At 33.2% G+C, this 25,877-nt stretch overlaps 1 protein-coding gene across 1 annotated transcript in view; it reads right to left on the bottom strand.

Moving 5' to 3' along the window:
• Window positions 1–25,877, bottom strand: part of LOC134277908 (cadherin-99C-like) — a 32,453-nt gene that overhangs the window by 5,531 nt on the left and 1,045 nt on the right. Inside the window, 21 exon segments of the mRNA XM_062760202.1 lie at window positions 5,214–5,426; window positions 5,865–6,105; window positions 6,232–6,311; window positions 6,472–6,597; window positions 6,829–6,916; window positions 7,022–7,104; window positions 9,213–9,291; window positions 9,333–9,544; window positions 9,842–10,006; window positions 10,143–10,268; window positions 11,890–12,084; window positions 12,184–12,323; window positions 12,743–12,863; window positions 13,227–13,394; window positions 16,863–16,976; window positions 17,203–17,288; window positions 17,291–17,309; window positions 21,360–21,467; window positions 21,831–21,896; window positions 23,402–23,682; window positions 25,685–25,766. Coding sequence (XP_062616186.1) covers window positions 5,214–5,426; window positions 5,865–6,105; window positions 6,232–6,311; window positions 6,472–6,597; window positions 6,829–6,916; window positions 7,022–7,104; window positions 9,213–9,291; window positions 9,333–9,544; window positions 9,842–10,006; window positions 10,143–10,268; window positions 11,890–12,084; window positions 12,184–12,323; window positions 12,743–12,863; window positions 13,227–13,394; window positions 16,863–16,976; window positions 17,203–17,288; window positions 17,291–17,309; window positions 21,360–21,467; window positions 21,831–21,896; window positions 23,402–23,682; window positions 25,685–25,766 — 2,793 coding nt within the window.

Here is a 25,877-nt window from a genome sequence, read left to right as displayed (position 1 = left end):
CACTCTATGTGTGAACTACATGGGCATACACAGCTAAAGTATCAACATAGGAAGTGGCCCCCAACAACTGCATTAACATCATGTTCAGCAACCATGGCAACAGACGTTCTACAGCATCGCAGGCATCATGTGTAACTCTTGGCTCTTCGTTGAATTTAACTCCTTATTCACTTTGGCAACCATTGCAAGTCAGTCAGGTAATAGATGACTTTTATATAATTTTCAAAATTTATTACTCATTGCCGGGTCAATATGGGGTCAACTGGCATATTACACTGTTTTCCCTCACATGAGGCCTATAAATTTTATGGGACAATGTCTTACAAATACATTCTGTATGAATATGCCCCTTGCATGGCATATATGTATTTCTACGCTTCTGACGTGAAAAACAAGTAAAGTGGTTTTAAAAAAAAAAAAAAACCATTCATACAGTAAAATAATATACAAAATACAAAAAAAAAAAAAAAAAAAAAAAAAATTTTTTTTTGGTTGTACATGTAACAGTATTTTGCTAGCTTGAGTAAAACTTTGCACACTATTTAAGCGTTTTTGCCATTATTGAAATCAATGCAGGGATAACATTTTATTTGTAAGAATGCTAAATTCTGGTGTTTTCATCCCAACCTTCATAATTTTCAAAACAACAATAAAATATTTTTTAATATATTTAACTAAGCAAAAAAAAAAAAAAAAAAAAAAAAAAAAAAAAACTAGAATGAAACTCATTATTTAATGAATAGAAATTCTAGCACGGTTATAGTGTAATTTGTGACCATAGCAACTGAAATGAATTTTATAATTTTCAGAAACAACACAGTACCTGCTTTCAGAATATATATCATTGATATATATATAACTACAAGAAATACCCCGAAAAATGCATTTTAATCTTCATATCAATTTGTCTAGAAATGCTTAAAATCTTTGCCATTGAAGGGGTTATATGCTTTTTATGTTGCTCAAACTAAGGCAATGCATTCCATACAAGGGGAAGCTCTCTCAAACATTAATAAGTGTTACTCTTGATTGGACAGTACATGTCCCACAGCAATAATAATAATTTAAAAAAAAAAAAAAAAAAATTGCGGATTAAGGAATACATAGGATTGATAAACTGTGCTGTCAGAAAGTGATCAATAAATGAACAAAAAATTCTCCATTGTTGATGGTCAGTTAATTATGCAGCCAAAGCAAAGTACAAAGAAAACTACTTCCATTTAAATGTGGTCTGATGCGTTATTGATATTAGTTAGGGTCTCTTTGACGAGGCACTCAGTTGACATTCATGGCATCCTCAATTAGGCCTATATGCTAATACACTGTAATTAGACTAGGGGCCTGTTGATATACTACAGGGGTTGGTTAGAATATAATTAAGTCTTAAAATGTTAAAGAATTAAATTCCTTATGTCGGGGCTCAGTAAATGCTGAGCTATTCTTATTGTACATGTCAAATTTCATGCAAATTCAACAAACATACTTTACACTTAAACATTAATAAAGGCATGTCTCATCAATTAAAATTACCCCCGAATTCATTGTTGCTCAAACATAAACAGCTCCCCATCACCAATCAGTAGGCAAAGGTCTAATCAAACACAGTCCAATCAGCATCCCCCCAATTCAATTTGCCCCCCTTCCTCAAAAAAAAAAAAAATGATTTCATTGGCATGGCATTATGCTGGAATTATGTGCCTCTTTTGATCAAGTAATAGAAATGAACTAATGTCGGGTAAACATGAATACTCCATTAGATTAAAATTTCAAATATAATTAATTACTTAAATGATTTTCTTTTGTGGGTTCCAAGAACTCGTCAGATTGGTCGAATCTATCTAAAGCCTTGCTACATAAATTTCAGAAAATGGAGATTCCAGTTAATTCAGATTTAAACTGAAGGCCCAACCACTTATTTAACATTTCTTGGTCTATATATAAATCTTACAAATTAAACCATATTTATTACACATCACAATAAATAAATAAATAAATAAATAAATAAATAAATAAATATAATAATTAATAATAATGATACCAAAATTTTCAATTCAAATTCCCAGTCTAGAAGATTTTCAAGACATTATTAGTTAATTAAGATTACTAGTGTTATGTTTCAAAATAACATTTAAATCAAAGGGGAACACAGTTCAGGTTACAAGAATGTTACTGCAGACTCTCGTCTATTTCCTGATTTCAATGGGATCTTTCAAATCTTGGCACTATGGCTGAAAAATGCCCTTCACAGTTAACAAAGAAATTATTTAATCTCTTCTATATTGAATGCAGCACTTTCAACTCCTTACAAATACTTTGGCTCCTTTTGTATACCAGCTTATCAACCATATAGTTTACTTTGCAGTCATTCCTATGGCACATGCAACTGTATGATGCTATATTAGCGCCATCAGCTATGATATCCAAATACATTTCCAGACCGATACTACGAAACATTTATTGTTAGGAACATATTTGAGGGCTATTCTTTGATTAATCACATAACAAAATGTCTCCCATCAGTTTGTCAAACTTGTATGAAACAACGTTGTTTACTCTGGCCTTCACTTAGCAATTTTCGACCTTCTTAGACTTAGTGAGTTTACAGTTTTATCAACAACAAAAAAAAAATCATTGGTGTTGGCCATCAAAGATGGTTAGTTACAGAAAACTCAAATTTAAATGAATGTAAGTGGTCCAAAAAACTAATCAGCATGCAAACCAAAAAACATCTACTTTATTTAAAACACTCCAAAGCTACTAGTCAGACCCAACACTCGAGGTTTAATTCTGTTCACCTCGGTGGTAAGCAATTATTTTCAATTACCAAACTACTTCATTGTTGCAAAATCTATTCAATTTGTTGCATGGACAATAAGACATTTAAGTCTCAGTCACTTAGAATTGTGCGTGCAACACAATTGCATCCATCAGGATTGTTTGAAGATGATATAAAGATTAAAGGTAGATAGAAATCCAATGCATTTAACCTACATCTGATTATAGTCATAGTCAATTCTGATAATGAGTTGAAATTTTAACAACACAACATCCATATCATTGGTTTGGTCAAGAGAAATGACCTGGGAACAGGTGGAACCAAACATTCACAATATCACTTTAAATGAATCATATAACGATTAATTAATCATATGAAATGCTCTTGTTCTATGGTATACTGCATACGACAAAGAGCGATTAATTCTGCAGAACTGTAATCAATTGCAGTTTTGTCATGGCATGGGCAAAATTTGCCCGCATGTGGCGGATGTCTTCACATGCTCAGCTTTATTAGGTCTCATGTGAAGACATATGGCCGAATTTTGCTAGAAGCTCGCTGCTGATCCTGTTATCTTCCAGGGTCCGTGGCCAATAATTGGGCTTATGTCATTCTATGAACCTTCTACATCATTCACTGTTGAAAAAGTCGATGTAGTTCATGGTCCTGGTAATACATCGTTACCTGCTCATTGCTATGCAGGTATCATTGTATATCATAGAATATCATTGAATATTGTTGCATATCATTGAATATCGTTGTATATCATTGAATATCGTTGTATCATTGAATATTGTTGTATCATTTGATACCATTGAATATCATTGAATACCATTGCATATCATTGAATATCGTTGAATATCGTTGCAAATCATTGAATATTGTTGTATCATTGGATACCATTGAATATCGTTGCATATCATTGAATATCGTTGCAAATCATTGAATATTGTTGTATCATTGGATACCATTGAATATCATTGAATATTGTTGCATATCATTGAATATCCTTGAATACCATTGAACTATCATTGTACCCATTTAGTAGCAGTTATTCAATATACCTTTGTGTATATCATTGCATTGATACCTTATGTACATCATTGTATTGATACCTTGAGTACATCATTGTATTGATAATTCATTTTGACTATTGATCAATAAAGCCATGACAAAAACTGCCAATCATTGTTAATCTATTTTGTCGACATAATCAGACTTAACTCAGTATGAGTTAAGTCATGTTATGGAGACAAATAGAGATATGGTCCAGGAAAGATAACTCTCATGCAGATGTATATAACTGCTTAGCCACATCCATTACGCATGTGCATTTTACTCTTCCTTTTCCATCTCTGTCATCCATTGAAGCTCAGCATCCCACCCACCCTCCCCATTCACCAGATTTTAATAAGTTGTTATTTTATTTTGACAAAGTTGTTGCTGCTGTCTTTGATTTCTTTTTTCCAGTCGTCATCCATTCCCTTGGCTACCAACAGAAGAATGCGTTACATCTTTTCCCTTGACTACCAGCAGAAGACTCCATTACATTTCCTCTTGGCTACCAAACGAAGAATCAATTACATTTGATTCGTTGGCTACCAGCAGATGAATCCGTTACATCCGTTCCACTTGGCTACCAGCAAAAGAATCTGTTACGTTTGATTCCTTGGCTACCAGCTAAAGAATCCATAAGCGTCATGGCTATTTTTAGGTATCATTTAACGGCAGTGTACTTGGACTTCTTATGGACTGTGAACCGAATTTTGCTAGAAGCTCGCTGCTGATCCTGTTATCTTCCAGGGTCCGTGGCCAATAATTGGGCTTATGTCATTCTATGAACCTTCTACATCATTCACTGTTGAAAAAGTCGATGTAGTTCATGGTCCTGGTAATACATCGTTACCTGCTCATTGCTATGCAGGTATCATTGTATATCATAGAATATCATTGTATATCATTGAATATTGTTGCATATCATTGAATATAGTTGTATATCATTGAATATCGTTGTATCATTGAATATTGTTGTATCATTTGATACCATTGAATATCATTGAATACCATTGCATATCATTGAATATCGTTGAATATCGTTGCAAATCATTGAATATTGTTGTATCATTTGATACCATTGAATATCATTGAATATTGTTGCATATCATTGAATATCCTTGAATACCATTGAACTATCATTGTACCCATTTAGTAGCAGTTATTCAATATACACTTTGTGTATATCATTGCATTGATACCTTATGTACATCATTGTATTGATACCTTGAGTACATCATTGTATTGATAATTCATTTTGACTATTGATCAATAAAGCCATGACAAAAACTGCCAATCATTGTTAATCTATTTTGTCGACATAATCTTTGAGAAAATTTTCATAACTTTGTTTTATTTGTAGCTCAAAATGTTTACACCATACCTCTAGATTTATGGTGACTGTTGCTGTTGCAGACAAAGCATTGGAACCTTCTCCTTCAACTGTTGTCACTTGGAACACATAACTAGTTTTAGTCTCATACTGGAGAAGTTGGTTGTTTGTAATCAGGCCACTATTCTGGTTGACACTAAAGACACTGAATTCTCCTGCACTGAATTTGTAAGTGATCCGATCAACTACATCCTGGTCCAAGGCCTACAAAATCCATAATGTTTTGGTCAGTATCAACCACTATCGGACTAAATTCGCACTTAAAAACAAATAAAACAGAAACTAAAACCGGAAATTTTCCGTTAGCTCAGAGCATGATAACAGCATCCTTATTTGATAGAAGGAAATACCGTACGTATAGCGGTTTTCGTGGCGGGTGTAAAATTTGGCGTTTCGTCTGCTCAAAAGTATGCCAAAAATTTTGGCGCAATTTATTTTAGCGGACACAGGGTTTCAGCTCTTTCCAGGTGAACACTAAGAAAAGTACTCAATATCTTAGCGATTAAATTTTAGCGGGCTACTATCATGACTATCAAAGCGCCAAAGCAAGCCAAAATTAGCAACCCGCTATAATAAACCGCTATACGGTAAATGATTTTCTCATAGTTAATACCATTCATTAATAAATAAAGTTGCCCATACCGTGACTTGCACAACAGATGTACCAATTGACTGTCGTTCAGGAATAGAGCGGACAATGTTAGTCTCTGTAAACAAAGGAATGGTGTCTTGTACATCCTGAACGTTGATAGTGACAGTAGCTGTTCCTGTTCTACTACTAGCTCCTCCATCAATGCCCAGAACAAGAATCACATGGGAATTTCTTGTTTCGTAGTCTAGTGGAGTGGTTGTTCTTATTAGTCCAGATGGTAAAATGGTAAATCTGTCGAAAGTTAAGAAGGTCAGATTTAGTTGATCTCTGTTCTAATCAGCATTCAAAGAACCCTGGTTCTATTCATATTCTGAATGTTTCCTTTCTTCAAAAAGCAGCAAAGATTATTATACTTACAAACTAGAAGAACCAGTAGATGAAAAAGGTGATATTTGGTAATTAATGTTTGCATTTGTACCTTGGTCTGCATCTGTTGCCTACAAAATCAAAACGACTCAAAATGTTCGTTTGGGGTCAAGAAACATGTTATAATATTGCACTAGAAACTAAGACATATATGTTAGACTTTCCTTCAAAGATGTTTACTGAAACAAACAACTGATTTTATGTACTACGACTGAGAGAGCTACGACTTACTGTAACTGTTCCGACATCTTCATTTGATCTTCCCTCAGGTACAGAGAAGGTGTAAGTAGCGGGTGTAAAAAGAGGATTGTTATCGTTGACATCTTGAATTATGATTGTCAAGGTTGTCTGTGCGGACTGAAAATCAAAACACGAAAAAGTTCTCAATATCTTTCTCAAGAATATATAAATCACAAGAATTGATACTTTATCTTAAGCATTCCATTTTCAAGGGATATCTATTTTATTAGATCCTTAGGAAAATAATCAAATCACAGCATTTTATTACTTGATAATGTAAATAGTAAAATTTGTTTCTATTACTGAGAATCCCGTAAGGAATATTTTTATTGGCTATATTTCACTTACCAGTCCACTCTGATCCTGCACTCTAATATTTAATGTGTACTGAGGGGTGGCTTCTCTGTCCAGTAGTCTTTGTGATCTAACTTCTCCTCTGAAATAGTATATTTATTTATAAATATAACTTTTCAAATCTGATCATTCCAGTTATTGTCATTATTCAATTTTCTTGCGTTAAAAAAGGTAGAAACACACTTACGTTGTCGAATTAATGTTGAAATCATTGTTGACATTTCCTGAGATGATGGAGAAACTCAGTGGTAGTCCTTCTGGGTCCCTAGCCTGTAAAACAACATAATTGATATAAAATATGAAAAATAAACTCAGCAGTAATGTCTCTATAGCCTGTAAAACAATATAAAAGATGAATTATTCTACATTAACTTAACAAAAATTTCCTTAGCATGTAAAACAACATAAAAAGATGAAATATAAGATACATGTATATGTATTAAAACAACACTGATCTATTGGCACTTTACTGGGGATTCCTTACAAATTGAATTATAGCAAAGAAATTAGAAAGATCAGAGGAAGATCTATACACGAGTGCCAAGTAAATTTTTAAGCAAACAGTCAAGCTTAACAATACAGTGAGGACTAATAGATGACTCTAACTACTAATTTCTTCTTTAGCATCGGCAGTCTCCCAATTTCATTCCTCCTTTTCTTACACAAAGCTAAAGTTATACTTGGAATGTTAACCTAACCTGAGACATTTTCATGATCCTTCAGCAATAAGAGTGTCATTCAAGATTTTAATTTATCATAGTAGAAAAAAAACTATGGTGTTGAATAAATAAGGAAGACATCAATATATCGGCCCTGTGACAAGTACTGAATACAAAAGTGCTACTTTATGTTTATAGTCGCCAGTGCTTTATAAATCAGAAGTTTTCTAAGCACCATCCTTGCATCTAAAAGGAAAATATCATGTTTTTGTTAAGTAATTAAAACTTGAAGATTCCACTAATTAATCATTTTCCGATTTCTAATGGTAAAAACGTACGTTACATATGATGCCAATTTTTGAAACTTCTTTTTTCTTCAGTGTATTACAGAATGAAGAGTTATCAGTGCAGGTAATTATTGCCTATCATATTTGTAAAAAAAAGTAACCTTTACACCTTAACTTTAGTAGGTATGAAAATAGCTTAGTGAAAATTCTAACAAGAAAATCACGATTACCATAGTGATATCTAGTTCCCAATTTAGTTATCAGTTATGTTAGCCATATTTGATTTTATTATACTTTCATGTTAAATACTACAAACTGATTGGTTTAGACGCAGTTAACAATCCGTTCGATTACCCTGAGCCTTAGCAACACACGTGACAACGGGTAACACAACGGTAAAGCCATATGCGTGGAAATTATGCGCGTACGGTTCACCGTAGAATTCTCAAAACGTCAGTTGCGCGTTTGAAAGAACCGGAATTAACTTGACGTCAATAAAAGCTTGCGTCCGATAAAGCTTACTTGAAAACAACAAAAGACAGACGATACATGCTTGCGAGTGTAGGAAACATGCTTGCAAGCCAGAAATAACGAAGCTTTATATGATAAATGACTCTAATTCGAGTATCAAACAAACAATAAGGAGATTAGTGAACCGGTGAGTGTGAAATCTTTCTATACATGAACGTAAAGACGATCGACGTTTTTTTTTTTTTGCTGACGTCCTTAATCAATAAGACATTCATTATAATAAAATAAATGGTGCCTGTTTTGAAGGGTAACATTTGAAATTGACACCCCTCGGAAAACCATTGTCAACCTCCGCTGACGCGTCGGTTGACAATGGTTTTCCTTGGGGTGTCAATTTCAAATGTTACCATCCAAAACAGGCACCATTTATATAGTATACAATAGATTTTAGGTGAACATATTTACATATACTCTGATATGTTCACTGCATGTAAATTTCTAGTCAGTCTCAGGAGGATCACACTTGTACCTTTCACCTATGTACATGTAACCTGTATTGTTTAATATTAGGCGATCCCCCTTAATGATTTGTTTTACATTTTACTATATGTCATTGAATTGAATGACATATTCGACAAAACTGCATATCTGTGTTTGGTTGTTTTTCACTGCACTATCAGGCTGATATTTCTCACAGGAGGCATAAATAGAGTTTTAGGTGAACAATCAAAGCATGCACAATTTTTTATTTAAAGGACACCCTAATTCAATGACTTATTGACTCTGACTTTTCTATAAAAACGGTTTGATAGACTATTTTTCTATTAATATATGTATCAAATAAAGTAAAAGCTTATCCACAGCAGCTCTATCTAAATCTTTCATCAAACAACTTAGAAAAAAGAGGAAAAACACCTTGTACTTTTTTGGGAGGGGGAGGGGGGCTGGTAACAAAACATACCGGAACAGTGAACACGGATGAAGCAATTGGAACAGCTTCACTGACATGAATTGTAAAAGCAGGGGCCTCAATGACACCCCATTACCAGTTTCCCTCTTAAGAACAGTACACTTATATTACCTTCTTTCAGAGACAGGTTGACCTTGGTCTGTTGCAGCGACCATGATGACATAAATTTCCCCCTCTGCTATACTTCCTCTGCAACTTATACTTGCCCCTCCCGTTACTGAGTTTGGCTGGATTAAAAACTTGGAAGCCCCATTGTTTGAGATACTTTGTATGGTGTATACAATGTCACCATTTACTCCGCTATCTGCATCACTGGCAGACACCTTTAAAGTATTAATTAATGTCAATAAAAACAGTCTTTTATAAATGTATACAATTTATAACTCATTATAAAAATTACAGTTTGATAAGGTTATACAGTAAAACTCGGTTATTACGAAGTCACTGGGACCTGTGAAATTACTTCGCTATATCCGTAATTCGTTGTATCCGTATAAGGAATTCATTAAATTATATATACATGTAGCTGGGTATCCAAGATATCTTCGCTATATCCGTGAATTCGCAATATCCGCGTTCGTACTAAACGAGTTTTACTGTAATAATTAACTTTCACCCACATCCAATAAAACTTGATTGTTTGTAGTATAGTCCCCCTCTGTTATAGTGTCTACGTATCTCGGAGCACCAAATACTGGAGTGTTGTCATTCAGATCTCGCACATTTACAGTGACTTGTACAGTTCCACTTCTTGGGTTCTGGGTTCCAACTTCAGTTGCTGTGACCTAGATTTTCATTTTAACGATAAATGCCTTAGTAAGTCATGTCATAGACATTCTACAGTAAAATAACCTCATCATAATAATATGGAGTATGTGTAGGCAGCATCAACACATTCACTTAATTTGAAATCACACTTACAGTGAAAGTGACAGTTGGAGTGGATTCATAGTTTATTATGGCAGCTGCTTCAACATATCCTTCGCTGTTTACTCTAAACTGTCCTGTGTTGACAATGAAAGTGTATTTTCCAGTCTCACCTACAATCTGTAATTAATACCATTAGTAAGTCCTCTAATGTCAATTAAGTACCTATAAAAAACAAGAGGTTCAAGAGCTTTAACGGTCACCTGAGTAAAACAATTTTTTTCAATAGAGCCCCCAAACACCCTGGAGTAGAATCAGAACCCTAGCATGGGACCACAAGTTTTAAATATTTTGTAAAAGTACCCTTGCTCATCAAAAATTTACACTTGTTTCTTTACTTTATAACTAGGAGTAGAGAGAAATATTTGAAAAAATATATGCATTTTCAATACCGGTATATATAATCAAATGACCCCCCTACTTTAACCAGAAACCCTGATCCTGAGGCTATGAATTACAATTTTGAAAGAAACATTCTTGCTTAACCATGACTATGTACTTCCTTTGTTTAAATAATAACCCAGAAGCAGAGATGATGATTCTCTAAGTTTTAATGCATTTTCACTCTTGCGAATTATATCTAGGTACTTAGATAGCTTCTTGACAATCATAATTATGTACTTTGTTAGCTTAGATAATACCTGGGAGCAGAGAAAATTTTCAAAGAATTAAAATATTTTCACTAAATAAATCGATAGAACCAAGTCCTAATACCAAAACCCCTGATGTAACCTTGGGCCATGAAATTCACAATTTTGGAAGAGGCAGCCTCATTCTACATAACTATGTACAAGGTCTGTTCAATAAATAATGTCCTAAACTGTATGACATACAATACAGGTATCATATGACATTAAGCTTGAATTTTTTGCATTTTTGAATCTTTAATGAATTTATAACAATTTATGTGACTACTTTTCATCACATAGTTTCATTATGACAAGATGGAAAACAAAGACTATTCGAGAAACTGCATTAAAAATGAATGGTAAAGAATCAGTAAACTAGAGTAAACGTTTTATTAAAGCTGCTGTCAAACTCATTAGGAATCCCAAAGAAATATTCACTGAAATATGAAAAATTTACAGCAACTAATGTCTGTTGTATAGACAAATATGCAGGTGGATTTCAATGATAGAAAATTATATAATGGGCATCAAAAATGGGTACCCTCCTTGCCAACAAAAATTACTAGTATAACAACTAATGTACTGTTTGCCAAATTTCAACAAGTAATCACTGATGATGTATGATTTACTTTAAGGATATGCGATCCTCAGCCAGGAAGGATAACTCCAAAAATCAATAATTAATTTGAAATGCATCAAAATAAAGGTTGAAAATGAAATTTTTTCATGCAACAATTTTCATTTTATTCATCTCTATAAGATTCAATGTTTTTTGGAAGTCTTACAAAAGGTCTTATAAAAAAAAAATAATACAGTTTCAGAGAAATAAGATTTTCTTGAATCCAGCCTTAGATACCAAAGCGTATTAGCATGATATAAAATAAATAGTGATTTGTGGTGTCTTGATAGCAAAAGCCTTTTACACTATGTATTATAGAATACATGACGGAAATAGAAGACAAAAAAAATACCAAATAAGTATAAAAATCGTAGAAATTTCTCTGAATGCCTGGATACCTATCGTTTTTTAACCTAAAATATATTTGTTGATCAATTTGAGTGACTAAGGTGACCTAAAACACATCTTTTCATCCAACTGAAAAAAATCTTACTAAGTCAGGATCAGTAACAGTAATTTTCAATAGGTTTGATCCATCAATATTCCTCGGTATGGTTCCAACTGGTGAATTTTCGTAAATATATCCTTGGAAAGGTACACTAAGCACTGGATTATTGTTGTTGGCTGCAGCAACTGATAATTTTATTGTAGCTCTGTTGGAGTATCTGTTTGCAACATTTTCTTGAGCCTATGGATAAAACTCTATGATTAAAATATTTGTAAAGATATTAGCATGAACACATGTATGAATCAAAAGACCACAATATATTAAAAGGTAAAAATATACTTCAATGAAAAGTTCCAGATTAGAAACTTGGGCCCTATCAATTGCTGCTGTCTGGCTTACAAGGGCACGGTATTGACTTGCTGAGCCAGACACTTGTTGTGTGGTCACTTGGAATATGTTTTCAAATCCAGAAGGCAAGGCTGATTAGAAAAACAGACAGTGAGGATTACAGAGTGCAACAAATGAGGCAAAAATTCTTAAATATCAGTACTAGTATATGTGTCGATAAATCATTGATTAAGCCTAGTGAATTTAGCCAATGTCTAAGAGAAGACCATGCTGATTATTAGTCTTACATTTTTCCGTTAAAAAAAAAAGAATTCAATAACTGCATTTTAAGATAATTTAACTAAATTTGTACAAGAAATGAAAAATCCGTCTAAAATCTTAATAAATTAATAATTATTTTTAATTGTTCTGATTTGGAATCGGAAAAAGTGTAATCGAGTATGATAACTTGTAAATGAGTTAATTGTGTTGTTTATGACTACACTACTGATGTAACCTCTTGTAATTTCAAATACTACCCATCATATAAAATCAAATGTTTTGCACTCACTTTGTCGTATTGTAAAGGTGATTGGAGCATTAAGAGTGTCCCTGTCCTCTGCAACGATGTCAACCGCTGCACTGGGATTCCCAGGAACCACGGGCACTGGGTTAAATACAAGCGTGTCAGCCTACAAATGATCAATGTTTATATATAATATGATATATAATTAAAGGCTGTAAGTCCAAGTTGCCTAACAGCTGAAATCGCTTTATCTATTCTTTATTATATTCAATAACGAATATTATTAGGTAAAATATAAATGTTTACTGTAATCATTTTGATTTTGCAACATCCGCACTTGCTATACTCTATTTTACCCTATGACACCGTATAATGCTACAAGCTAAAAGCCAGTCTGACTAAAGCCAGCCCCTACTATATCACTTCGTTAGTAAAGCCAGCCCCTACTATATAACGAAGTGATATAGTAGGGGCTGGCTTTAGTCAGACTGGCTAAAAGCTAAATCTAGTATAAAGTCATAGAACTTACCGTTGACCCAGATGTGACGCTTGTTGTGTAAGTTGGATTGAAACAAACATTGTTGACATTAAAACAGGAGGAATACACAAATTTGGGTCCTAAATCATCCACATCATTTATAGTTACTGTGATGGTAGTGATAGTCTGTTTCCTATTTGCAACATTGCTGGCTTTGTCCTACATAAAGGAATTAAAAATGTACATCAGAAGGAATATTTTGTTTCAAGTACCTGTTAATTTTCTTAACTTCAGCACCATCGGAGAGAATAATGTGTACATCCATGGTATCTCACACCTCAAATGTTGTATATTCCTTGAAGATTCTTAACAGATGGATTTGAAATATGATATCGTAAGGTACTTTTTGTGACTGAAAAATTTAGTCGCTCATATAAGTTACTGTGGAATCATTTTATTTCGCGCGGTTCAATGTTCGTGAGCTAGGAAAACTTACATGCTCGTGGAGACTTAATGTCGTGAGTTATTCATTCATACATGTACGGTAGATTGATTACAAAATGAACGTTCGTAGGGATCAGGCTTGGGGCGAATTACATTGTAAATTAATGCATTACATTACCATTACTTCAACAATTTGGGCATTAAATTACCATTACCATTACTCTACACATTTTCTCAAAGAAATGCATTACATTATCATTACTTTAGGAAAGTAATGCATTACCATTATTACCATTACTTTTGGAGGTTTTTAAAAATAGAAATACAAAACTTTGCAATTTTTTTTTTTCGTAAGCATGCATCCACCCCCTTCAAAACTAAACATGATAAATGATAATTCAAATTTGATTTCAGGTACTTGTATATATTACACTGTCAATAACTTGCATTCATAGGAAGTTCAAACTTTTTAATTGTCAGTAATATAAAACATGCACAATATGCACTTTTTGTGTAAGTATTGATGTCAAGAAGCTATCTAACTTTTAGGACACTTAAACCTCTGCTCAAAATATCTAATAATAAAGCTTAGACTATTTTGATCTAGTACCTTACGAAAAAATAAATGCATTTACAAATTTGTGAAAAAAAAACAGTATGCATATACATTTTGCTCTGCTAGGCATAGCATGTCTGTATGTCTTCTATTTTCTTCGGTACAATGGATTTTTCATGGTCATTTCTAGCTAGACCAGCTCAATTAATGTTTTTTTAACACAGTCAGGAGAAAAGGACTTGTAATCTGAAGTACTTCTCTAGACAATGCATTGTTTTTAACAATTGCATAACTCAGAGGGTGGTGTGTTTTGATTACACTCTACCTGTGGCAATTGTACACTCAGTTTATAGTGTACATTAATTAGTGTACCTCATGCGTGATTTCTAAAAAGATTTTTAAAAAACTATTTTAAATAATTCTTTGAAATAAAATCTTATCTAAAATATTTTTATATTCTTAGATCTAAGGTATGTGTACTTTCAACAGAACAAAATTAAAGTGTATTTTTTAAAAATAAATACAGAAATTTTATCTAAATAAGTTAACTTTTTTCATTCAATATCATTTTCAGATCCATGTTAAAGTCACGTATTAAAGGATTGAGGAGCAATATGTAAACCATCTAGCCTTCTGTGTTCAATAAACCAGAAGTCAAAAAAGAATTAGATAGATTACACGATCAGTACGTACCAGTCTGGTTCCTGCCGACAAAGCAGGTAACAATATTGTTTTCATTTGTAAGTCTCATTATATAAATTGCATTCTAGAAGAACTTGGATTTAATTCTACAAGTGGTAATCCCACTTATACTCATATACTTCCCTTTCTAAGGAAGAAATTCTTCAAAACCACCTGTCAGTTTTGAATACTTTTAATATTCCACAGAGCCAAAATGAATTTGAACTACCTTATATATATTGGATTCCGAAACTTCATAAGAATCCTTAGAAACAAAGATACATTGCAGGTTCCAGTAAATGTTCAACCAAGCCACTTTCGTTACTCCTCACTAAGATATTGACAGTAGTAAAGGAAAAACTTCAAGAGTACTGTGCAACTATATATTCAAGAAGTGGTGTGAATCAGATGTGGATACTAAAAAATTCTAAAGAACTTTTGGACAATTTGAAATCACAAGACTTTACAAAAATCAACAGCTTAAAAAGTTACGACTTTTCAACTTTATACACAATTCCCCACGACATATTAAAATCCAGGCTTTTTAATATCATTGACAACTGCTTCTTCAATAAAAATGGAACTCGTAAATTTACTTACCTCGTCATTGGTCATTTGCAAAATTATTTTGTTAAAACAGATTCTGATTGCACACATAAGTACTCTGAAGTTGACATCAAGAAGATGCTTGAGTCTGATTGACAATATCTATGTGGTTTTTGGAGACCATATATTCCAATAATCTATTGGAATTCCCATGGGTATAAATTGCGCTCCGTTATTAGCAGACGTATTTTTATATTCGTATAAAGCAGAATTTATGCAAAATCTTATGCGTGAAAAGAAGAAAACACTTGCTGTGGCCTTCAACTCGACATTTAGATATATCGACGACGTGTTGTCAATTAATAATGGTAATTTCCATTCCTACGTCGATTCGATATATCCTGGTGAGCTTAAGATAAAAGATACCACAGAGTCCGACACTTCTGTTTCATACTTGGATATTTAACTTGAAAAAGACACTAATGGTAATCTAACAACCAAGCTATATGATAAACGTGATGACTTGAATTTTTCTATCGTCAACTTCCCTTACTTATGCAGCAATATACCTTCATCACCTGCATAAGGAGTATATATATATCAGTTGATTCGATACGCAAGAGCATGCTCTACGTATGAACAATTTCTAAAACGAGGTAAATTATTGACAAGCAAGTTCATGAAACAAGAATATCAGCAGTCTCGTTTAAAGTCATCCTTTCGTAAATTCTATGGTCGATACAATGACCTTGTCAGCAAATACAATTTATCATTGAGTCAAATGCTGACTGACGTTTTTCATACCAATTGATAGTCCTTTATTTATACACTGGATTGATGACGGATTTTTTCTGTTATTAGTCAGCCGTAATTTCCTGATTATGACAAGGAGCACACAGCGGGTGTGACCGGTCGACAGGGGATGCTCACTCCTCCATGGCACCTGATCCCACCTCTGATGTTTAGGGCGTCCGTGTTTGCTCTGCTCTTATTTTGTATTGTTTTATGGACTTTGAGACTGAATACTGTTCGTTATCTCCATATCTTTAATAAAAGAAAACAAAAACCTAAACAATAATTTTCATGTCAATTATACTTTCTTAAAAATAGATACATACAAAAAATGCCAGCATTACACTGGTTTTAATGAAGTAATGCATTACATGGCCATTACATGTAATGCAAATTTTTAAGCATTACACATTACTAGCATTACTTTGTGTTCATGTAATGCATTGGAATGCATTACCATTACAATTAGCATTACTCCAAGCTTGGTAGGGATTTTAATTCATGGGCAAGTGTGACCTACTCAATCTACATTGGTCCCCTACGAACAAAATGATTCCACAATACATGTGAGTGATTCTGAAAGAATACAGCAATTTCAATAGAATAATAAACACCTGACATATTACTACTTTTTTAAGTAATTCTGTTCTGAAACATGATATACTCACTGTTGCAGATATGGTGAGGGTGTATGACCGAACAGATTCAAAGTCTAAAGAATTGCTGACAACTATTTCTCCTCTTGAAGTGATAGGAAGTGCAAATCTGGATGAGCCATCATTCTAAAGAGATATTTAATTTAACATCATGCCTGTATTTATAATACACTAATCAATTCCGTGACGTCTTCGTTTACATGTTTTCTCTCAATTCTAAGTCCCCTCCCCATTTCTACAGTATTGCTAAAATTCGTGTACTTGCATTATTTTGAATAAAAACATCTTTAAAGGTCGTAAAGAACTTCATGAAATATGAATGAAGAAATTTAAATCAAATATAAACACTCACAATACTTCCATCACCGGGAATTATGGCATACGCTATTTCTTTGTTGCTTCCTGCATCCAGATCTGTAGCTGTTATTCCAGAATAACCGTTGTTCCCACTGGTGCCGACTTAAAACATGGTTTTAACAAGCTAATTCAGAGAATTTGTGTCCCCCGATTAAGGGAAAAGTAAAACATGCGCAGTTCGGGGGAAGGGGGGAGGGAGTCGGATCCCCCTCACTGAATTTGTAGAATTATTAAATGTATACTAGTATATGCATGTATACTGAAGCAAATAAGATGCGTATAAAGATTTAATTGCTTATTTTTATTATGTGTATAGAAGATTCTTTTTTATATCTTTTTATATTTATCACACTGTAATGATGACTTTATGAGTTTGTACAAGCCAGACCTCGTAAATTTTTCGTTTCGCGTGCTGAATACTATTATTTAGTAAAAAAAAAAAAGTGGTCCATCGGGGAATTGAACTCGGGACCTCTCACATGGCAAGCGAGAAACAATTACCACTAGACCATCGCTTTACATGGAGTGAAGTATATGCAGAAGTGAAGTCACATACATGTATATATTCATGTTCGGTATTGTCAAAATTTTACACAATCCATGGTGTTTGATTTATCTAGCCTTTATTAAACAGTTCTAATAGATGTAATAAGAACATAAAGTCCGCCGCGAACCTGTTTTATACGCAATAACTCTCCTCATGCCCCTGTGCTAAAAATAGAGACATGTAATACTATAATAAATACTAATAAAACAAAAGGGGCGGGGCACTTTGAGAGGGGAGAGAGAGGTCCTAGGGAGTTTTGGTATAAAATTACATTGCATAAGCTCAAAATCTTCTTGAAATATCGCCCGGAAATGATAGTGTTACACACAGACAGAATGTATAAATTTACGACCTTGAACTTTGACCTTTTGACCTCAAAATCAATCGTGTGGAAACGAAAGCGTTACAGACAGACAGAAAGACGGACGGACGGACGGACAAACCCAAATCAATATCCCCCACTTTTCAAGCGGGGGACAAAAAGTTTTAATAAACCCACTCATAAAAACATTGAAACTTATCCGAATTTACATGTTCTACTTCATCCTTGTTTCTTATAAGAAACGTTCCTTTCTTTAGTTGTCTGAGGGGTTTGGTACCAAATTCTGACAGTACCAAAGTATTTTACTTAAAAAAACAGATATAGAAGCAAAATACATATTTATAGACACGAGTGATAGAGCTCACCTCAATGAATTGTGTCTTTAACTCTTTAAGTAAGGCAAAGTAAATTAAAGTAATAATTAATCAAGTAGTGTTCATCCAAAGACATTTATGCAATTTTGATCTAATAGGGCTAGCAGTTACTTGGGAATATACTTATCTTAACCTTCAATGTAGTCATTCATCGCGAAAATATAATTCTAATCCAACATTTGGAGCAAGTTATAGAGTGTTCATCCCTTTATGCACCATCCTTGAAAATTAAGTTCAGATAGGCTTCTAAGTATAGTTTCTAAGTAATAGTACTGCACCAAAACTTTAACCCGATCTGTTGTCTTGAATATGTATATTAGTTCTAGCATCGATGACCGTGCATCATAAGATGTATCGTGCAAGTTTGCTCAACATAGAAAAAATTTTAAATTCAAAAATGACCGGTAGAAATACACAGGTCGGACCGTTTTTTAAGGAACGATCAAAAACTTTTTTCACAAATTTAATTCATCTAATTTACGTATAAAGTGATAATTGAAGAAAAAGCAATTACAATGAAAGACAAATCTTAAAATTTTGATGGAAAATATGATAAACAAGATTAACTCAATTAAGCTCCAAAGTTTTTTTTAGGTCTCAAAAAAAAGTAGTAAAAACATCCCTGGATTGGGTGGTCAACTGAGTGCACTTTTTTTTTTGCAAAACAGGTACTAAATGCTGCATGGAGTCTGATTGGTAATTTGGTGGGGAGGTCAACTGAGTGCACTTTTGCCCCTCCCAGCGTGGGGTATAGGCGCGTAAACTGAGTATACTTTTGGGGGTCTGGAAAAATTCATTCTCTAAGAGTAATGAAATCTGAAAAACGTTCAATCTGGAAAACCCCATTCCTTGAAAACTTACAAAACCCATCTCCTTGAGAATATTGAAATCCCAGAGAATCTTTCTTCTGAAATCTGGAGTCTTCTTGGTTTCTAATGTTTATGAAAACAAGCTAATTCAGAGAATTCGTGTCCCCCGCTTAGGGAAAAAGTCGGATCCCCCTGACTGAATTTGTAGAATTATTAAATGTATACATGTATACTGAAGCAAATAAAATACATGTATGTCAATATGCATATAAAGATTTGATTGCTTATTCTTTATTATGTGTATAGAAGATTCTTTTTATATGGAATATTTATCACACTGTAATGATGATTTTATAACCTCATAAATTTTTCATTTCACATGCTGAATACTATCATTTAGTTAAAAAAAGAAAGAAAGTATTTAAAAAAAAAAAAGATAGGATCGTCCGAGATTCGATCTCGGGACCTCTCAGATTTGAAGTGAGAGACATAACCACTAGACCACGGAATCGCTTTACACGATGTGAAGTATATGCAGGAATGAAGTCAAATACATGTATATATTCATGTTTTCATGTTCGGTATTCTCAAAATTTTACACAATCCATGTTGTTTGATCTATTTAGCCTTTATAAAACAGTTCTAATAGATGTAATAAGAACATAAAGTCCGCCGAGAACCTGTTTTGTACGCAATAACTCTCCTCATGCCCCTGCGCTAAAAATAGCGACATGTAATACTATAAATACTAATAAAACAAACGGGGCGGGGCACTTTGAGAGGGGCGAGAGACGTCCTAGGGAAATTTGGTATAAAATTACATTGCATTAGCTCAAAATCTTCTTGAAATATCGCCCGGAAATGAGAGTGTTACACACAGACAGAATGTATAAATTTACGACCTTGAACTTTGACCTTTTGACCTCAAAATCAATAGGGGTCTTTATTAGGCCACAGGGAGTTGTTATATAAAATTTCATTGCAATAGCTCAAATGGTTCTAGAGATATCGTGTGGAAACGAAAATGTTTTAACAGACAGAATTTGCTTATTTATGACCTTGACCTTTTGACCTCAAAATCAATAGGGGTCTTCTTTAGTCCATAGGGAGTTGCTATGCTAAATTTCATTGCAAAAGCTCAAAGGGTTCTCGAGATATCGTGTGGAAACGAAAGCGTTACAGACAGACAGAAAGACGGACGGACAAACCCAAGTTAATATCCCCCACTTTTCAAGCGGGGACAAAAAACCCTGTTCTTTGGAATAAATAGAGGATCGGATCGTGTTGAAAAATTCTTGCACCTTTTACCTACATGTTGGTGTGGGTGTATGTTTTGCGTAGGTTTTAAGCTTCGTTTTCCGTACAAACCCATAAAACACAAGAACATAAAATTCAAGACTAATAGATACAAAGAACTTATAGGATTATGGCCAGAACCTTGCATGCAAATGACCATTAGACGTTACAGTAATCTGTAGTAAAATATATATGTACAAATAGAAATACAAAACATTTTGATATTAAGTACTTAATTAGAAAATAATTAATAAACTCATCACTCTTACGTTAATATCCTTTTTTCTTTACAAGCGATTTTTTTATGTTCAGTTTCTTTTTCTCTTTAGAGGACTTTGTCAATATAGCAGGCTTACCAGAATTCCCTCTCTTACCATACCGTTTTGTTTATGAAAACCTGCGTTTATCATGTTTATAATATTGAATGTGGAGACACGTTGCAAATTATATATTTATGGTCCATAAATAAGTATTAATTTTAATTGGAAAAATTTGAAATTATTTAATATTGAAACTTAGAGGTCTGGAAAAATCCATGTTCTGAGAGTAACGAATTCTGGAAAACGTATTCCCTGATATTTTAAATCTGGAATAGCCCATTCCCTGAAATCTTACAAAACCGACCTCTCTGAGAATATAAAAATCTCAAAAATATTTAGAAATATATTCCTATTCCCTGGATTTTAGTTCAGTATGATAAACTTGAAGAGGCAAACTCCTGAATGAGGGTACTACATCTTATGACAGTATCCATGCAGTTTTATATGATATGACGAGGTTACATGTATAATAATTCCGACAAACCTCATCGACTGAAGCAGAATAAGGAGCATTTACAAATATGGGTGCATTATCATTTATATCTCGAATCTCCAGCTGCATCAGGAAAAACAATATCTGGGTTGGGTCTTTCTGTGTGAAATAAAAATAAAATACATATATAAACTTATTTTATCAACATTTTTGAAGAGATGTAAAACGTTCTATATAGTACTAATAAATGATTCAGGACATCAGCAAAGCAAATGAATTTAAAAAAACTTACAAATTTGGAAAATAATAATAAACATGTCTGTAATACATGTATAGACTCCCAAAAAGGATACATCATACTGTAGCTCAATTTCTTATGTACGGTTTGTTTTATTCTTGCTTTTACATTGAAAATAACATGTATACATTAAAGAACCTGGTTATCTATGCAATGAAAGTTTGAGTGTTTCATAATAAAAGGATTTTCCTAAATAAATAAGCTGAGAAAATCAAAGTACTTACCAAAGAACGACAAGATAATTGAAATTCAATAGTGTCAAGATCATCACTAGCTATATAGGAACTTCCCTAAGAAAAATATATGGAAAAAATATCAGTTGCTTTCATATTTTCATTAGTACATTAAATTTAAGTTAAAATCATAATTTTACATGTAGTAAGATAATAGTCACGTAGGTATGTTTAGATTGATTATATGTGGTTTTACGTCTCATTCGAGAATTTTTCACTCTTAAAAGACGTGTGGTGAAGGAAAAAATTTAGATCTTTATAAGTGTATGTCGGTTTTGAATATTTCTAATATCCCAAAAGAACCAAATTGAATTTGAACCACCATGTATATAATGGATTCCTAAACTTTGTAAAAATCCATACAAACAAAGATACATAGAGGGTTACAGTAAATGTTCAACCAAGCCTCTTTTCGTAAGTTCTTTGGTCGATACAATGACCTTGTCAGCAAATACAGTTGATCATTAAGTCAAATGCTGACTGACGTTTTTCATACCAATTGTCAGTCCATTATTTATACACTGAATTGACGAAGGATTTTCCCGTTATTTCCCGATCATGGCAAGGAGCAAACGGCGCGTGTGACCGACCAGCAGGGGATGCTCACTTGTCCATGGTACCTGATCCCATATCTGATGTATTAGAGGTCCGTGTTTGCTCTGCTCCTATTTTGTTTTGTTTTTATGGACTTTGATATTGAATACTGTTCGTTATCTCCATATACTTAATTTCTTTACTTCTCGCTAAGATATTAACAGTAGAAAAAGAGAAACTTCAAGGGTACTGTAAAATAATATATTCAAGAAGCGGTGTGAATCAGATGTGAATACTTAAAAATTCCAAGGAATATTCGGGCAATTTGAAATTACAAGATTTCACCAAAATCAACGGCTTTAACACGTACGACTTTTTAACATTATACACAACCATTCCCCACGATAAATTCAAAACTCCAGGCTTTTTGATATTATTACATGTAACAGCTGCATTTTCAATAAAAATGGAACTCGTAAATTTACTTACCTTGTCATTGGATATTTACAAATTTATTTTGTTTTAAAAAATTCTGATTGTACTTCAAGAACTCTGATGTTGACATCAAAAAGATGCTTGAGTTTCTGATTGACAATATATATGTCGTTTTTGGAGACCAGGTATTCCAACAATCGGATCCGGAGGAGTGGGGGTAACCTACCCCCCTTCCGGTTCCGACGCCTATGGGTTTAAACCCATATCGCAACTCAAGTCGATAAAAAAAAAATGTAAGCAATTTTTTTTCAAAGAAAGAAAAAATATAGGCAGTGAAAATTGGAGTTTACATTTTTGTTGGTTTACACCCTTCAAAAAGCCATCCCACTTTGCTTCTGACGCCTATGAAACTCATGTCCTTTCAATCACGTTGCGTACGGTGACATATTTAACAAAGTGAAATGAACAATTTATCATAGTATAAACATATCTGTCTACTATATTTATATTTTACACATATAAAAGGAAACAATTTTTACCTTGAAATAGAATAACTTTCTTGCTTAAATTGTAAAATTATGAAATGAACTTACATCTCTGTCAATTGCTGATTTTAACCGGATAAAAGTCCTAGTTCCAAATTGTGATCCTGATACTGGATAACTTATCAATTCAAACAGATTATCTAAATTAAGATCAACAGGGGTCTTAGGTGATCGAACAAAAGTTATGTTGACTCCTGACGCTGTCTGAGTCCCCTGATTTATTCCTTCTATCGTTGTGTCTGTCCTATAGAGTGGCGAGTTTGGATCAAAAGAAGAAAAAGTGGACTCGTACACAGTTCCAGCAATATTAGGATCAGGTGAACTGCATGCTGTGCATAGTTAAAAAAAAATCTGACTTTTAAATATTGGAAATTTAAGACGTTAATGCTAACCTAATAACCAAACTTAATGATAAACGTGATGACGAAATCGTAATCTCCCCTTACTTATACATATATATATACGAGTATATCTTCAAGTTCGTGGACGATATCAATCTTCGAAATATTATTCACTAGAAATTTAAAATAAGCATAAAACAATATATAAACATGTTTATTTGGATGATGTGTGAAGTTTAATTCCATTCGAATTAACATAAATCAATTTACTACATTTTTAAATCAACACATTTTGTACCCGCGGAACACAGTTAACGACAATAACGTCAAATCATAGCGTCAACAATTTCTCAAAAATACCATACTTATACATTTCACACAATATAATCAAATGCCTACTCATTAAATCTTTGTCTAATACTTGGTAATTATTAGTTTAAGAATTACTCTCGTTACATAATATCCTTTATTAACGTTTTAATTTCTTTTGTTAATTAACTCTGCTTTCACAGGATAAGCATCTCTGAAGCACCAATGTCTTTCCTTGACGTTTGAACAACTTTTTTTGACAGTTAAATCCTTTCCTTACAGATTGTATTCATCCGATACAGAATCTCTGTCACTCAAAAAATGCCTCTACTATTTGTACACATATGCACAACACGTCATCCTTTTTGTCATTTTCAATGAGGACTACCTATTTTCTTAAGTTGATATCTTTTCAACAAGGCATAATATTAAGCCATAATATGGAATACGAATCAAAATAAAAATTTCGACGCTGTTTTTCGTTTTTGCTCCATTTTACAGACAATATATATACAGACATTATTTTGTGTATTGTTTGTAATTAACTAATTTTGACCCGTTCCACGATCTGATTTTTGAAATCTATATAATTTTTGAATAAATTGTGATATTAAAAAAAAAATACAAATCTTTGGAATTTATTGTTAAAACATTTCTACCAAAGAACGAGGGCGCTTTTGATAGGCATAAGGCAGGAATCTGGGCATACTTGAAAAGTGAAATTTCATTGCCATGTCTCCTAAAATTTTGACTTAAAAAAAAGAATTATTGGGTTCCTGTAAAATGGGAAAGAAAAACAGTTTCCTTAGAGTGACTGATGCTTTCATACTTCACAAAAAATCCTTGTGAGATGACCTTTTATTGGATACCAAGAACTTTGACCGTTTGACCTTAAGCTTGTTGTTTGTCCTTCTTTTAAGAAGCAAACCTTGACGATAACTTTTTGAGGGTTAGGGCTAGTGCTTTCATTCTTCAAATATTCAATCCTTATGTCAAAACTTTTCAAGAACTTTGACCCTTTGACCTTGGAGTTCGGCCTACTTTTAAAAATTTTAACCTTGGCCGTAACTTTTAAAGGAATAGGACTTGGGCTTCCAAACTTCACACATGTATTTTGACCTTGACCTTGACCTTGAAGATTTGCATACTTATGAAAAAATATACTAGTAACCTTGGCCTACGTTCATATTTCACAATTGTATTTCCAGTTTGAATACCCTACTTTGTGTACAAACGTAATAAATTTGCATTAAGAAAAGTGTTACTTTTGCTGTGTTGCCATACAGGGGCATTAGTGTTTCGCAAACACATCTTGTTTCATTGGTAATAACTTTTGATTAAAAAAAGGAAGGCTTTCACATTCGCTATGTTCTTTACCTGTAACAACACTTTTGTTTTTCGAACAAGCATAACTTTTGACAACACCTTTAGGATGACTGAGATCTCGAACTTTGTTGCAGTGAAAAAAAACCCTTAATTTTTATTCTAATTTTATAAGCCAAAAAATTCGATATATTATGAGTGATGGACAGACAAGACTGGACGTAAGAGAAGAAGTTCGATTTACCATATATATATATAATTGCATCTCAACAACTATAACACCGATAGAGGGGGTTACAATTCCTTGAAATTGCTTGTAGTGGTAGATATTTAATCAATAAAATGAACAAATTCTTACGTTCCTGTGAATCCACTGTATATATGGAAACATTGAACCATAGAAATGCAAGAAACAGCTGTAATATGATCCAGTTCTGCATCTAGGAAATGAAAGAAAATCATGACCAAGAAAGTTACTCCATATTAATAATTTTTCAACATGTTTTACATTTGATTTTGTTACATTACTTATTTACTAAACTTCAAACGAA

Source organism: Saccostrea cucullata, unplaced genomic scaffold (genome assembly GCF_032062105.1).
Source record: "Saccostrea cucullata isolate Sc308-1 unplaced genomic scaffold, CSIRO_AGI_Scuc_v1 ctg474, whole genome shotgun sequence".
NCBI classification, from domain to species: Eukaryota; Metazoa; Mollusca; class Bivalvia; order Ostreida; family Ostreidae; genus Saccostrea; species Saccostrea cuccullata.
This window is presented reverse-complemented; position numbering and strand designations above follow the sequence as displayed.